Source organism: Mobula birostris, chromosome 9, assembly GCF_030028105.1.
Source record: "Mobula birostris isolate sMobBir1 chromosome 9, sMobBir1.hap1, whole genome shotgun sequence".
Taxonomy (NCBI): Eukaryota; Metazoa; Chordata; class Chondrichthyes; order Myliobatiformes; family Myliobatidae; genus Mobula; species Mobula birostris.
Genome location: NC_092378.1, coordinates 1,917,867 through 1,935,022, shown reverse-complemented (window position 1 = coordinate 1,935,022; position 17,156 = coordinate 1,917,867). Strand labels below are relative to the sequence as shown.

At 40.3% G+C, this 17,156-nt stretch overlaps 1 protein-coding gene across 4 annotated transcripts in view; it reads left to right on the top strand.

Annotated features, from left to right (window-relative positions):
* The window catches only part of ppfibp1b (PPFIA binding protein 1b), a 253,814-nt gene that overhangs the window by 136,053 nt on the left and 100,605 nt on the right, over window positions 1-17,156 (top strand). For 3 of the 4 annotated variants that reach the window (XM_072267360.1, XM_072267359.1, XM_072267356.1), the window contains 2 exons: window positions 14,352-14,463; window positions 14,910-14,942. In XM_072267360.1, coding sequence (XP_072123461.1) covers window positions 14,352-14,463; window positions 14,910-14,942 — 145 coding nt within the window. The remainder of the gene's footprint in view (window positions 1-14,351; window positions 14,464-14,909; window positions 14,943-17,156) is intronic. The other variant, XM_072267357.1, reaches the window with a different exon arrangement.

The following is a 17,156-nucleotide window of genomic DNA, read 5'->3' as shown; positions in this document are numbered from 1 at the left end:
TTAATACTATATTCTGCCATCATATTTGACCTACCAAAATGAACCACCTCACACTTATCTGGGTTGAACTCCATCTGCCACTTCTCAGCCCAGTTTTGCATCCTAACAATATCCCGCTGTAACCTCTGACAGCCCTCCACACTATCCACAACACCTCCAACCTTTGTGTCATCAACAAATTTACTAACCCGTCCCTCCACTTCTTTATCCAGGTCATTTATAAAAATCATGAAGAGTAGGGTCCCAAAACAGATCCCTGAGGCACACCACTGGTGACCGACCTCCCTGCAGAATATGACCCGTCAACAACCTCTCTTTGCCTTCTGTGGACAAGCCAGTTCTGGATTCACAAAGCAATATCCCCTTCAATCCAATGCCTCCTTACTTTCTCATTAAGTCTTGCATGGGGTACCTTGTCAAATGCCTTGCTGAAATCCATATACACTACATCTACTTCATCAGTGTGTTTAGTTACATCCTCAAAAAATTCAATCAGGTTTGTAAGGACACAGAGCCACGCTGACTAATCCTAATCATATTATACCTCTCCAACTGTTCATAAATCCTGCCTGTCAGGATCTTCTCCATCAACTTACTGACCACTGAAGTAAGACTCACTGGTCTATCATCTCCTGGGCTATCTCTACTCCTTTTCTTGAATAATGGAACAATATCCACAACCTTCCAATCCTCCGGAATCTCTCCCATCCCTATTGATGATGCAAAGATCATTGCCAGAGTCTCAGCAGTCCTCCCCCTCGCCTCCCACAGTAGTCTGGGGTATCTCTCGTCCGGTCCCAGTGACTTATCCAACTTGATGATTTCCAAAAGCTCCAGCACATCCTCTTTCTTAATATGTACAGTACATGCTCAAGCTTTTTTTTGTAATATAATTTTTATTGATTTTCAAAAAGAGTACATGAAAAGATAAAATCTACCCTCCCCCCCGCCCCCCCATATATATAGTCCTACCTAAAAAGAAAGAAAGAGAGAAAAAAGAAAAGAACTGCCTGGGTGTTGGAAGGTTTCCACATGCTCCATGAGATTCAAAATAAATTTGGTATAATTATTCGTTACTTTCCCCAAGGGACCAAGGTCTTTATCGGAGCACTTAAATATGCCATCCTATCTTTTGTAAATAAGGGCGCCAAATATTCAAAAATGTTACATATTTATCTCTTAAATTATAAGTAATTTTTTCGAGTGGAATAGAACTAGCCATTTCATTATTCCAACGATCCATACTTAAATACGAATCAGATTTCCAAGTAACTGCTATAGTCTTAGCTACTGCCAATGCAATTTTTATAAATTCTTTCTGATATTTATTCAATTTAAGTTTCGGTTTTATCCCTTCAATATCACCTAATAGAAATAATACAGGGTTATGTGGAAGTTGAGTTCCAGTAATTTGTTCCAATAAGACTCTTAAATTTATCCAAAAGGGTTGAATTTTAAAACAAGACCAAGTAGAATGTAAAAAAGTACCAATTTCTTGATTACACCGAAAGCATTTATCAGATAGATTTGAATTTAATCTATTTATTTTTTGTGGCGTAATATATAATTGGTGTAAAAAAATTATATTGTACTAATCTAAGTCAGACATTTATTGTATTTGTCTTACTGTCAAGACAGAGTCTTGACCAATTTGTTTCATCAATATTAATATTCAAATCTGTTTCCCATTTTTGCTTTGACTTATGGGTTCCTTGTTTAATTGTCTGTTCTTGAATCAAATTATACATACAAGAAATAATTTTTTAAATTTTCCCTTTTTGAATTAAAATTTCAATTTCATTAGGTTTTGGCAAAAACATTGTTTGACCCAGCTTACCTTTTAAGTAAGCCCTTAATTGAAAGTAACAAAAGAAAGTATTATTAGATATTTTATATTTATCCTTTAATTGTTCAAATGACATCAATATACCTCGTTCAAAACAATCTCCTATAAATTTAATCCCTTTTTGGTACCAATTATATAAAAGTTGATTGTCCATTGTAAAAGGAATAAGTCTGTTTTGAAACAAAGGTCTCCTTGCTAATAGAGATTTCTGTGTTTCATTATCAACATTTATCTTATTCCATAAATCAATCAAATGTGTTAATATAGGAGATTCTTTCTTTTCCCGTATCCATTTAGATTCCCATTTATATATAAAATCTTCAGGTCTATTTTCTCCTATCTTATCTAGTTCTATTTTAATCCATGCTGGTTTTTGATCATCGAAGAAAGATGCAATAAATCTAAGTTGATTTGCTTTATAATAGTTTTTAAAGTTTGGAAGTTGTAACCCTCCTAACCCAAATTTACATGTCAATTTTTCCAATGATATTCTTGACATATTACCTTTCTAAAGAAATTTTCTCACACATTTATTTAACTCTTGAAAAAATTTCTGTGGCAATTGTATTGGTAATGTTTGAAACAAATACTGTAATCTAGGAAATATATTCATTTTTACAACATTGACTCTACCTACTAATGTTATTGGTAGTATCATCCATTTGTCAAAATCTTCTTCAATTTTTTTCAACAGTGGCAAATAATTAAATTTATATAAATTCTTTACATCATTATCAAGTCTTATACCTAAATACCGGCCATCTAAATTGGGTTACTAATCGACATTGACTATAGTCTCCTTTAGTAAGAGGTAAAATTTCACTTTTATCCCATTTATTTTGTAACCTGATACCTTCCCATATTCATCCAATCTAGAAGATAATTTATGTAACGAATGTTGTGGGTTTGTTAAATAGATCAAAACATCATCGGCAAAAAGATTAATTTTATATTCCTCCTGATTAACTCTAAAACCCATAATATCTGGATCAATTCTGATTAGTTCTGCTAATGGCTCTATCGCCAGTACAAATAAAGCAGGTGATAATGGACAACCGTGTCTAGTTGACCTTTTTAACTGGAATGGTGTTGAAATTTGAGAATTTGTCACTACTTTAGCTTTAGGGTTAGAATTTAAAGTTTTAATCCAATTTATAAAAGATGTTCCTAACCCATATTTTTCTAATACTTTAAATAAAAAATCCCATTCTAATCTATCAAATGCTTTTTCTGCATCCAAAGCTACTACTATACTCTTCTCATCCCTTTTTTGTGCCAAATGAATTATACTGAGTAGCTGGGTTATATTATCTGCCAATTGTCTATTTTTAATAAATCCTGTTTGATCCATATGTATTAATTTTGGTAAATATTTAGATAATCTATTCGATAAAATTTTTGCTATTATTTTATAATCCGCATTCAATAAAGAAATAGACCTGTATGATGTTGGTTTCATAGGGTCTCTGTCTTTTTTTGGCTGTTACAATCGCTGTTGAAAAAGATTCTGGAAGTTTATGTATTTTTTCTGCTTGACGTATTAGTTCCATAAAAAGAAGAAATAATAAATCTTTAAATTTTTTATAAAATTCAGGTGGAAAACCATCTCCTGGAGATTTATTACTTTGGAGTGATCCTAAAGCTTTTTCAACTTTTAATGTAAAAGGCATATCTAATCCCTTCTGTTCTTCCAAATTCAGGTTTGGAAGAGAAATTTGTGATAAAAACCTTTCTATCTCATTAACATCATTTTGGGATTCTGATTGATATAATTCAGAATAGAAATTTTTAAAAGTTTCATTTATTTCAAGAGGTTTATAAGATAATTTATTTGCCCTTGTTCTAATTGCATTTATTGTTTTGGAAGCTTGTTCTGTTTTCAACTGCCAGGCAAGAATTTTATGTGCTCTCTCACCTAACTCATAATACCTTTGTTTAGTTCTTATAATTGCTTTTTCCGTTCTATATGTCTGAAGCGTATTATATTGTAACTTCTTATTGACAAGTTGTCTTCGTTTTTCTTCTGACATATATCTTTGAGATTCTTTTTCTATTTTTTGTAATCTCTTTTTCCAATTGATCTAGTTCTGCCATATATTCTTTCTTAATTTTAGACGTATAACTTATTATCTGGCCCCTAAGATATGCTTTCATCGCATCCCATAATATAAATTTATCATCCACTGAATGAAAATTTGTATCCAAAAAAAATTGAATCTGCTTTTTCATAAAATCACAGAAATCTTGACGTTTTAATAATGTTGAATTAAATCTCCATCTATAAGCCACTTCTTCCTTATCAGCCATTATTATTGTCATTAATAAAGGGGAATGATCTGATAATATTCTTGCTTTATATTCCATATTTTTCACTCTGTGTTGAATATGCATTGATAATAGAAACAAATCTATCCTTGAGTAAGTTTTATGTCTATGGGAATAGAATGAATAGTCTCTTTCTTTAGGATTGATTCTTCTCCATATATCAATCAAATTTAAATCCTTCATCAATGATAAAGTTAAATTTACTACCTTCGATTTTATAACAGCCTTGGTTGATCTATCTAAGACTGGGTCTAAGCAAAAATTAAAGTCTCCTCCAATTAATATTTTTTCATGTGCATCCGCCAAATTCAGAAAAGCTTCTTGTATGAATTTTGCATCATTTTCGTTTGGTGCATAAATATTCATAAAAGTCCATAATTCAGAAAAAAGTTGACAATGTATAATCACATATCTCCCCGCAGAATCAGTTATTACATTTTGTATTCTAATTGGTAACGTTTTATTGATCAAAATTGCTACTCCCCTCGCTTTTGAATTAAATGAAGCCGCAACAACACTTCCCACCCAATCTCTCTTTAGTTTCTGATGTTCTGTTTCTGTTAGGTGCGTTTCCTGTAAAAAAGCTAAATCTATCTTCATTTTTTTAATATGTGTTAAGCTTCTTTTTCTTTTCACTGGTCCATTAAGCCCATTAACATTAAAACTCAAAAAATTCAATAAATTAGTCATTATTCTTAACAAAGTTACTCCAATCTAAAACATTACTTATCTTCTCAACTCTCATAGTTCCTTGGGGAATCTCTTTAAACTTCACCATGTTGCTATGTGTTTCCCTCCCAACCTTCCAGGCAAAAAGAAAAGATAGAAAGAATACAAAAAAAGAAAAAACAAAATACCCCCCCACTAATGTTGTGAAAGAAAAGATACACAACACTACCCCCCTCCATTTTACGGGTCATGGCAAAAGCCACGCTCGCACACATGATTAGCGTAGCAATCGATCAGTGCTTCTTCCAGCTCCCCTGCAACAAAAAAAAATTATATATATAGGCAAAATTAATGTTACTATTCCCAACTAATATTCCTCCAGTTTTAACCTTTCTTACCCCCCTCGTATAATTAATGATATATTTATACATTCATCCAGCTTCAAAAATCCAACAAGTCCATTCTTTAACCCAATCTTCATCTTCAATCTATCTCGCTCCCCTGGATTTGTTCTTGTATCTGGTGAATATTCAGAGAATCTCGCACAAACTGCTCTGCTTTCTGGTAGTCATCAAAAAATCTTTTTTCTCCACCAGGCAAAAAAATCTTCAAGGTTGCAGGATAACGCAGTGTAAATTGATAAGCGTGATCCCATAGGGTTTTTTTCACTGGATTAAATTTCTTCCTTCTCTTCAAAAGTTCGTAACTTATATCAGGGTAGAAAAAAACTTTGTTCCCTTTAATTATCAATGGCCCTTTTCTATTCTTGGCAGCTCGAGCAGCTGCCTGTAGAATCCTTTCCTTGTCTTGAAATCTTAAGAATTTTATTAAAATCGATCGTGGATATTGGTCATGTTTTGGTCGTAGAGCTCTATGTGCCCGCTCAATTTCAATTGGTCGAACCTCCTCTTCCATTTGCAAAACATCCGGGATCCATTTTTGAAAAAATTCTATTGGTTTTTCTCCCTCTGTACCTTCTTTAAGACCAACAATTTTAATATTATTACGTCTACTGAAATTTTCCAACATGTCCACTTTCTCCAAGAGTCGATTTCTTTCCGAGTTCCAGACAAGCAGATCATTTTCTGTTTTTCCACTCTTATCATTCATATGCCCCATTGCTCTTTCCATCTTTTGAAGCTTCTTATCCATTTTGTCCTGTCTTTCCATAACTTTATTATAGCACATCTTCATATCTCTAAGCTCTTCTCTTACTTTTTTTAGTTCAGCCGTTAATTGCAATATAGCCTCGCTTATGTCTCTATCATCTCCTTTACTTCCAATCGCTTCCAATTCTTCCTCCTCTTCTTCATCTGTGTTCTCTGCAGAATCCAATTCTGACTCTGAGTCATTTTCAATTGCAGTGGCTGTCGGTTCTTGTAGTTTGCGTTGTGTCGATTTGCGCATGCGCTGTTCTTTGCGCATCCACATTTCCGGTGTCTTCTTCGAAGAACCCGTTACCACCGCTATTGCTCCCTGTTCTACCGAAGGAGATCCAACCTGAGTCTGAGGCTCCATCGTTGCAGTAGGCCCTTTTTCCTTCCCCTCTCGCGGCTGCTTCGCAACAGCAGACCTCTTTTGTTGTGGTTTAGGAGGCATATCGTAAAGTAGTCTTACAAAGTTTATAAATAGTTTTCAGAAAATATTTATTAACTTTGTTTTGTTTAAACGGTACTTTACTGATTTGTTGCGGGAGAGCTGGATTTACACGTCTCAATCCCACGTCATCACGTGACGCCCCCCATGCTCAAGCTTTTCAGTCTGCTATAAGTCATCCCTAAAATCGCCAAGATCCTTTTCTGTAGTGAATACTGAAGCAAAGTACTCATTAAGCACTTTGCTATCTCCTCCAGTCAGACTGTCAGACTTGATTGGTCCTAATAGGATATTGAGTCTATCCTATTAAATTAGTAATCAAATGAGTATGGTAACTATTCCCTTCTGCGTACATAATGTTCATTTGCTCACATCCATTTAAGCATCTTTAAATGTCCCTAATGTAACTGCCTTTATCACCATTCCAGGCACCCACTTTTTAACTCTCAAAAAAAGAAAAAAAAAGTCTGTCTCCTCCATCTATTGTGTTGGGCATGTGGCCAAGTGGTTAAGGCGTTTGTCTAGTTGATCTGAAGGTCGCTAGTTCAAGCCTCAGCTGTGGCAGTGTGTTTGTGTCCTTGAGCAAGGCACATTGCTGTTGTGTCTGTGCGAGGAGTAGTGCCCCACACAGACTTCCAATCTGCGCCTTGTAAGGCATGAAAATGCCCAACGCAGGCCTCTCATGGTCTGAGTCGACGTTCCCTCCCTCCTCCAACAATCCCCCTCCTAATCTTATAAGCCTCTATTCAGATCTCCCGACAGCCACTGCTACTCCAGAGAAAACAACCCGAGTTTGTCCAACCTTTCATTAATGCATATGCCCTCTAATTCAGGCAGCATTCTAGTAAACGTTGCTTGCACCCTCTCCAAAGCCTCAATATCCTCCCTATAACGGGGCAATCAGAACGGTGTGTAATACTCCAGGATGTGACTGAACTACAGTTTTATAAAGTTGCAACAAAAACTTGACTTTTGAATACAATGCCTTGACTAATAAAGGCAAGCATGCCATATGCCACCTTAACCACCCGATCAACCCGTGTACCTAGATGAGAAGTGTCAGAAGTGTCGCACTATTTGAAGTGGCAGAATGCAGGGAATTCCTTTGGAACTACTGGCCACTGCCTGCACATTTCGAGCCACCGTATTCTCTCACTTGCATTCAAGTCAAACTCATCAGCTGGAGCAAGTAGGTGGGAAGGATTTACTCAATGGGCTAATTCATGAGTGTTTTGACTTCTGATGCCTTGACTACTTCATTCACACTTGCAAAGTGGCAAGAGGCTTCTTCTATAGCACCTGAGCTTTACCAACTTTCCCTCCTTTTTTAGCATTCTCCTTGCAACTAACTAACCAAAGTTCAAAGTAAACTTTTTATCCGAGTATGTATGTCACTATTTACATTGGTTTCTAGTTAATCGGGACACGTCAGGACCAGTGCATTTTGTCCCAATTAGTCACCTGCCCAATTAGCTGAAGTTTTGTGGAAATGGTATTTTAAAAAAAAGAAGTCAAACTACTGTTTAGCTCGGTAGCAAATTGTGTATACAAATTATAACACTATCAATGTGGCTATAGTATATAAAACTATTAGTTCCTAATAGTTAACAGCGGAGGAATTCTTCCACTGTGTAAGTGAACAAAATCAGCGCAGACACCTAGTGCAGAAATGGACTGTCTTCATACAATGCTTTAGACCACTGTGTCCTCCAAAATGTCATTTTCACTGTAACATTCAAATTCTTCATAGTTCCTCAATTTCATTTTTGCTCCCAACTATTTCTGGCATCACCGAGCTTAAATTCTTGAAAGTGCAGTGAGTAAAACAGTTCTAAATTGTCTTAGTGCTTATTTCTACTGTTTTTTGAACAGAGAAACAGGTAACTGATGGCATTTATAAACTGTTTGCTCTAAGCACAGTGTAGTGTCTAACACAAGTGCACACGACTGACACTAATTAAAAACTGTTTGGCAAGTGTTGTCCCAATAATCAGCACAGTCCCAAATAAATGAAGGGAATCCCGGCTATTTCTTCAGTTTAGCTTTTGTCATTAAGAGTTGTCCCAAATAGGGCGGCACATTAGCAGGTGGTTAGCACAATGCTTTGCAGTACCAGAGACTCAGGTTCAATTCCTGCTGCTGCCTGTAAGGAGTTTGTTTTCCCTGTGATCGTGTGGGTTTCCTCCGGGTGCTCTGATTTCCTCCCATAGCTCGAAGACCTACCGGTTGGTAGGTTAATTGATCATTATAAATTGTTCCGTAATTCTACATGAATTAAAATACGGGATTGCTGGGCAGCTTGACTCCAATGGCCAAAAGGGCCTGTTCCTCATTGCATCTCAATAAGCCGCTTTCTCGACTAATTGAGCCATCGGTGAACCAAAATCCACTTTACCACTCGGACATTAATTTTCTTGTGGGTATTCACAGTAGAACAATGTAATACCGTAGAAGAACTACACAAAGACTAAACAACTAATGTGCAAACGACAGACTGAAAATACAAAAATAAATAAATAAACAGTAAATGATCAATACTTGGATGAATCGTAGAGTCCTTGAAAGTGGGTCCATAGGTTGTGGAGTCAGTTCAGTGTTGAGGTGAGTGAACTTATCTGCTCTGGTGCAGGAGCCTGATAACTGAGGTGTAGTAACTGTCCCTGAACTTGGTGGCATGGGGCTGAAGGTTCCTGTATCTTTCAGTGAGAAGAGAGCACACCCTAGATGGCAGGGGGCCTAAGAGGATGGATGCTGTTTTCTTATGGCAGTGCTACATATTAATGTGCTCAATGATGGAGAGGGCTTTTCTGTAATGGACCGGGTTGCATCCACTACTTTCTGTAGACTTTTCCTTTCTGGGACATCTAATGATTACTGTTCTACTTACTAATTGATCGTTGCCTGACTGAGGAGTTTCTTTGCGTTACTGCGCTCTAAAATATGACTACAGTTTGGAAAGTATTATATCAGACTCTAGTTCTCTCTCTCTCTTTGTATTCTCTCACCTCTACCAGTCATTAATGGCTAAGCTCTCTAGCCTGAAAATCAAGGTTGGTCAGATGCAGTACGAGAAGCAGCGAAGGGAACAGAAATCCCAGGCACTAAAGGTGTGATGGGTTTCAACTCATTGGTAATGCTGTGTGGTAACTTCCTGGATTGTTTGCTGTGTGCTTGTGTCCTCGCTGTGGCTTTGAAAAGATTATTATCAAAGAAGTTATTGGACTGAAAACTGACTTTGCATGAGCCTTTACTTCTTTTTGTACAACTTTGTTTTGCTAAAGCATCTCAAATCTTCATATATTAAAAAAGTCTTAGATAATGATGATTATGTAATGCCATGATTATGGTCTTCATACCGCAACATTTCATTCCAGTCATTTGTGGCATGCATTTTAATTTCTTTTGACTGTATTCCATGAATTTTAAGTATGGTTAGAGTCAATGTCAAAATTTATTTGTGGTGATGTTTAAAACCTTTGCATTGGCTGCACATTTCATCCTAGTCAAAGGTGTTCAGAATACCTGTACATGTTATTAGAATGATTGCAGTTTTGAAAGTGTTTTATTTTCACCCAGCAAGCAATTTGTATTGGGCAAGGAACATCGACTTGAGAAATTATAGAGGATAGTGGAGTCAGAAACATTTTGGGATTAGCACATTTGAAATAGAATATGGATGGATTGACTTCTGAGAATGTAACCTGTAGAACAGTAACCTACTGGATGGTGGAGTCAGAACACTATAGGATTGGGATTAGCATAACTAAAATAGAATATGGACTGAATTATTTCCTTCTGAGGTGTAACCTGCTTTGCACCCATAATAAATAACTTTTTAATCTTGAATAGATGCTCAAGCAAATTAGGTAATGAATGAATGAATGAGCAGAATTCAAAAATGTGAGATGAGAAGTGAAGTTCTTCCTAATTCTGGGCTTTAAATTCTCCTTTTACTGGCAGAAGTAGTGCAGTGGGTTCTGGTTAATTGGGTACCTTGGAACCAGTACATTTTGTTCGTTAAGTGTTACCTAAATAAGTGACTGCCCCAATTAACCAGAATCCACTGTACGTCTTTCTAAGACAGGAAAACGAGGGGCTAAGCTGAACTGATTATTCTGCCCAACTGTCCCCGGCAATTTCCAGGTGGTCAAAGGTTCAAAGGTCCAATTTAATGTCAGAAATGTATACAGTATACATCCTGAAATGCTTTTTCTTCACAAACATCCACGAAAACAGAAGTGCCCCAAAGAATGAACGACAAATAAATGTGAGAACCCTAAATTCCCCCCCCAAGCTCTCTTCTCCCCCCCCCCCCCCACGTGTAAGCGGCAGCAAGCAACAATCTCCCCCCACCGGTAAAAACAAAAGCAAGCACCAGCACCGTCACCAAGCACTCAAACATGAGCAAAGCAATAGCAAAGACACAAACTTGCAGTTACCCCAAAGACTTTGCTTTACACCCGGCATTTGACATACCGCAGATTCTCTCTCCCCCTAATAAGGGAGGAGAAGGTGTAGTATTGACAGATTTAACTTAAATTCCGCTCCCATATATCCCAACGTCCTCACAATAAGGTTGATCCAAATCTCAAAATATCATTACTCTATGTCACAGGTTTCAAAGGTTAAACTTTGTCTCTAACAAGGTTTAGATGTTGGTGATGTTACACAGAAGCGGAGGTGAGCAAACATGCTTGTATATCTGGCTCTGTTATTCTAATGTCAGTAGCTAGTAAAATGCAAGTGATCTCTGCAGTGGTTTACTGAAATCATTGATAATTTAATATCCAATTTAGAGAAGTGGAAGGTCTCAAATAAATTTGTTATCTAAAAATGTATATGTCACCATGTACTATCCTGAGATTAATTTGCTTGTAAGCATTCGCAGTGGATACAAAGAAGCACAATAGAATCGATTTCTCTGCTAACCTGATGTGTGCTGAAAGGTTTTCGTTCAGTGGCTGGCAGCAGTAGCCAGATCTCTGGCACAGTGACTCAGAGGCTCTGAGAGAAAGGGTACATTCAGACAAGGTCGATAGTGATAAGGAGACTCGATAATGAGGGCAGACAAGAGATTCTGTTGCTGCAGAAGGGATGATAAGGTGTGTTTCCTCTTGGTTGCCAAGATAATAAGAGGATTGGTAAAGAAACCTGGGAATAATGGTAGAAAAGCATTCAATATTCAAATATTATCAGGCGTGAAATATCCAATGGAAGTATTCCTCATCATAAAGCAAGCTGCTGAAGGAAGTGAGTAGGTGAGGCAACATCTATGGTGGCAAAGGCAAATCATTGTCTGGTTTGAAACCCTGCAAAGCTGCATACATCAGGATGCTCTTTATTAACTACAGTTCGGCTTTCAATGTTATCATCCCCTCAAGCTACCCAATAAGCTTCAAGACCTTGGCCTCAATACCTTGTGCATTTGGATCCTTGATTTCCTCACTTGCAGACCCCAGTCATTTCAGATTGGCAATATCTCCTCCAGCTCAGGTGCACCACAACATTGTGTGCTTAGCCCTCTGCTCTACTCGCTCACACTTAAGACTGTGTGGATAAGCACAGCTCCATTGCGATATTTAAGTTGGCTGATGATGCCACTGTCAGGACCAAATCAAAGCTGGTGACAAATCAGCATGTAGGAGGAAAATTGAAAATCTGAGTGGTTCCACAACAACAATCTCTCACTCAATGTCAGCAAGACCAAGGAGCTGATTATTGACTTCAGGAGAAGGAAACTGAAGATCCATGAGCCAATCCTCATGGGTGCATCAGATGTGGAGGGGGTCAGCAACTTTAAATTCCTTGGTGTTACCATTTCTGGAGGAGCTGTCCAAGGCCCAGCACACAAGTCCCATCATGAAGAAAACACAACAGCACCTCTACTTCGTTAGAAGTTTAAGATTCAGTGTAACATCTGAAAGTTTGAGAAACTTGTATTGATGAGTGGTGAAGAGTATATTGACTGGCTGCATCATAGTCTGGTATTGAAACACCAATGGCCTTGAATGGAACATCCTACAAAAGGTAGTTGATGTGGCCCAGTCCATCATCTATAAAGACCTTATCACCATTGAGCACATTTACATGGCATGCTATTGCTGGATAACAGAATCCCCCACCATCTAGATCATGCTCTCTTCTTTCTGCTACCATAAGGAAGAAGGTACAAGAGCCTCAGGACTCGTGCCATCAGGTTCATGAACTGTTATTACCCATCAACAATAAGGCTCCTGAACCAGACGGGATAACTTCACTCACTTGTCCCATCACTGAACTGTTCCCTCAGCCTATGGGCTCGCTTTCAAGGACTGATCTCATGTTTTTGATATTTATTGGTTATTTATTTTGTATTATTATTTTCATTTTTCTTTTTGTATTTGCACAGTTTGTATTTTGCAAACTGGCTATTTGCCCTGCTGGTGTGATCTTTCGTTGATTATATTGTGTTTCTTTGTATTTGATGTCTATTATGGTCTTTTGGTCTTAATAACCATAAGATATAGGAGCAGAAATAGGCCATTCCCACCATTCGGTCATGGGCTGATCCAATTCTTTCAGTCATCTCCACTCCCCTGCCTTCTCCCCATACCCTTTGATGCCCTGGTTAATCAAGAACCTATCTATCTCTGCCTTAAATGCACCCAATGACTTGGCCTCCACCGCTGTTCGTGGCAACAAATTCCACAGATTTCCCACACTCTTGACAAGTTTCTCCAGATCTCTGTTCTAAATGGATGTCCTTCAATCCGGAAGTCGAGCCCTCTTGTCCTGGACTCCCCTACTATGGGAAATAACTTTGCCATATCTAATCTGTTCAGGCCTTTCAACATTCGGAATGTTTCTATGAGATCCCCCCTCACTCTCCTGAAATCCAGGGAATACAGCCCCAGTGCTGCCAGACATTCCTCATACGGTAACCCTTTCATTCCTGGAATCATTCTCATGAATCTTCTTTGAACCATGTCCAATATCAGTATATCCTTTCTAAACTAAGGAGCCCAAAACTGCACACAATACTCCAAGTGTGGTCTCACGAGTGCCTTATAGAGCCTCAACATCACATCCCTGCTCTTATATTCTATACCTCTAGAAATGAATGCCAACTTTGCATTCACCTTCTTCACCACCGACTCAGTCTGGTGGATAACCTTTAGAGTATTCTGCACAAGGACTCCCAAGTCACTTTGCATCTCTGCATTTTGAATTCTCTCCCCATCTAAATAATAGTCTGCCTGTTTATTTCTTCCACCAAAGTGCATGACCATACACTTTCCAGCATTTTATTTCATTTGCCACTTCTTTGCCCATTCCCCTAAACTATGTAAGACTCTCCGCAAGCTCTGTTTCCTCAACACTACCCGACCCTCCCCCTATCTTTGTGTCATTGGTAAATTTAGCCACAAATGCATTAATCCTTTCAGAAAACCATGCTGGTTTTGGCCCATCTTGTCATGTGCCTTCAGGTACTCTGTAATCTCATCATTTATTGGATTTGTGTATGCCTGCAAGTAAATGAATCTCAGGATTGTGTGTGACATGTATGTACTTTGATAATAAATTTAATTTGAATATTAAAATTCTTGCCCATTAATCAGAGTACGTTAGGAAAGGAAGGATAGTTAAAGTATGGCCAGTATTTCCATTGTCATGCTGAAATTGCATTTGTCAGCAGTTTATGATAAATACTTTTAACATATTTTGAAAATGCAAACCCTTGACCCACAAAATTCACCTACTCTTAACTGGAAATTGCATTAAAAATGGAACGTAATAATCAGATTCAGGTTAAATCCCAGGTGAAAACTCACCATGGTAGTAAAGTGAAGAGTATACCAAGATGCTATTGAGCTTTAATTTTTTTTATGCTTTGTATAATTTTTTGATTGAAACATTATTCAATTTTGTGCTGTAGGATGAGATGGTACAACTGACAGAACAATTGGAGAAGAAGGATGCTGAGATCAAGGGGCTGTTGTCTGAGTTGAATGCCAAAACGGAATTAGATGAATGTGATAGTGGGGCTGGTAAGAGACATTATTCCTCATTCATTCGTGAGGGAAAACTGGAATTTTTACTTTGGGTTTTGTCCCAGAACATACATCCATTGGTTTTGTGACTGATTTGTCTGTAAATTAATTCTTGTGATGTGTTAGCATTTATACTCTATTAAAGATTTGAATATTATTGGTTCAATAACACATTCTAATTTGTTCTATGGCACTTATATCAGCATTTAACATAGTATTTTGTTGAATTATATTTCTTGTTCTGTTTTTATGTGCCAACTTAGGATGTTTTTGAACCTAGAAAACTGTTTTAAGCTTTGCAAAGAAATCCATTTTAAAATTTTGCATAAATATTGAGTTATTTTCGTGAGCAGCTAGCTTAAAATTTACCTACTTATTTTTTTGTAAACTAACCAACTGCTCTTGTACCTGTATTACATGACCTGTGTGAACTTCCTGTACAGAGGAAAGTTATAAAAAGAAGCTGAAGGAGAAAAGTAAGGACTGGTGCCTGCTCGGTGAACGTGTGACAGTTGTAGCTATGTGCCTACGCTATTGCAGCAACTTGCATGTTCAAAACTTCCTGTCTTCATCTGTAATCGTTAGCTGTAGCTTTGAAATTCAGGATAGAATTAGCCAGTTGGAAAAAAAAATGTTTGTTCATCCTGAACCATAGCTGTTCATCAGATGTTGAATTAAGTTGTTGCTTGAAATTCTGTTAATTAGTATTATTATGACGGGGAATTAATTATGCAGACATGAGGATATCTCGAGGCACGCATGAGGCACATCACACAAACCAATCTTCCGTCCGTGGACTCACTATACACCACACGCTGTCGGGGCAGTGCTGCCAGGATAATTAAGGACAAGACCCACCCAGCCAACACACTTTTCGTTCCTCTTCCCTCCAGGAGAAGGCTCAGGAGCTTGAAGACTTGTACGGCCAGATTTGGGAATAGCTTCTCTCCAACTGTGATAAAACTGCTGAATGGATCCTGACCCGGATCTGGGCCGTACCCTCCAAATATCCGGACCTGCCTCGGTTTTTTTTTGCACTACCTTACTTTCCCTTTTCTATTTTCTAGTTATAATTTAAATTTTTAATATTTACTATCGATTTGTACTCCAGGGAGTGGGAAGCGCAGAATCAAATATCGCTGTGATGATTGTACACTCTAGTATCAATTGGTTGGCGACAATAAAGTATAAAAGTATAATCTGTAGATGCTGGAAATTCAAGCAACACACACAAAAAATGCTGATGACAGCAGGTCAGGCAGCATCTATAGGAAGAGGTACAGTCGACATTTCGGGCCAGGACCCTTCGTCAGGACACACCTGGAATGGCAGGTTATGCTCAATGATGAAAGGTGTAAAGTACACCTCAGCTCTAGTGACCTTCTCTGTCAGACTTTGGTTTTCTGCTGAAAAGAACTGTGAAATACTTGAGCAGCCTTCCCTGTGCTTAGCCTCCCTGATATGTTGTGGTCCCTAAAAGAAATAAAAGCATAATGTGTATCCTTATTACAGGTGTGCGCCGCTTAACGTCCATTCAGACAATGTCTGGTCGCATATACATCCGTCTCTCTCTCTCCCTCCCCCCTCTCCCTCCCCCCCCTCTCTCCCTCCCCCCCTCTCTCCCTCCCCCCTCTCTCCCTCCCCCCCTCTCTCCCTCCCCCCCCTCTCTCCCTCCCCCCCCTCTCTCCCTCCCCCCCTCTCTCCCTCCCCCCCCTCTCTCCCTCCCCCCCTCTCTCCCTCCCCCCCCTCTCTCCCTCCCCCCCTCTCTCCCTCCCCCCCCCTCTCTCCCTCCCCCCCCTCTCTCCCTCCCCCCCCTCTCTCCCTCCCCCCCCTCTCTCCCTCCCCCCCCTCTCTCCCTCCCCCCCTCTCTCCCTCCCCCCCTCTCTCCCTCCCCCCCTCTCTCCCTCCCCCCCTCTCTCCCTCCCCCCCTCTCTCCCTCCCCCCCTCTCTCCCTCCCCCCCCTCTCTCCCTCCCCCCCCTCTCTCCCTCCCCCCCCTCTCTCCCTCCCCCCCCTCTCTCCCTCCCCCCCCTCTCTCCCTCCCCCCCCTCTCTCCCTCCCCCCCCTCTCTCCCTCCCCCCCCTCTCTCCCTCCCCCCCCTCTCTCCCTCCCCCCCCTCTCTCCCTCCCCCCCCTCTCTCCCTCCCCCCCCTCTCTCCCTCCCCCCCCTCTCTCCCTCCCCCCCCTCTCTCCCTCCCCCCCCTCTCTCCCTCCCCCCCCTCTCTCCCTCCCCCCCCTCTCTCCCTCCCCCCCTCTCTCCCTCCCCCCCCTCTCTCCCTCCCCCCCTCTCTCCCTCCCCCCCTCTCTCCCTCCCCCCCTCTCTCCCTCCCCCCCTCTCTCCCTCCCCCCCCTCTCCCTCCCCCCCTCTCTCCCTCCCCCCCCTCTCTCCCTCCCCCCCCTCTCTCCCTCCCCCCCCTCTCTCCCTCCCCCCCCTCTCTCCCTCCCCCCCCTCTCTCCCTCCCCCCCTCTCTCCCTCCCCCCCTCTCCCTCCCCCCCTCTCTCCCTCCCCCCCTCTCTCCCTCCCCCCCCCTCTCTCCCTCCCCCCCCCTCTCTCCCTCCCCCCCCTCTCTCCCTCCCCCCCCTCTCTCCCTCCCCCCCCTCTCTCCCTCCCCCCCTCTCTCCCTCCCCCCCTCTCTCCCTCCCCCCCTCTCTCCCTCCCCCCCTCTCTCCCTCCCCCCCTCTCCCTCCCCCCC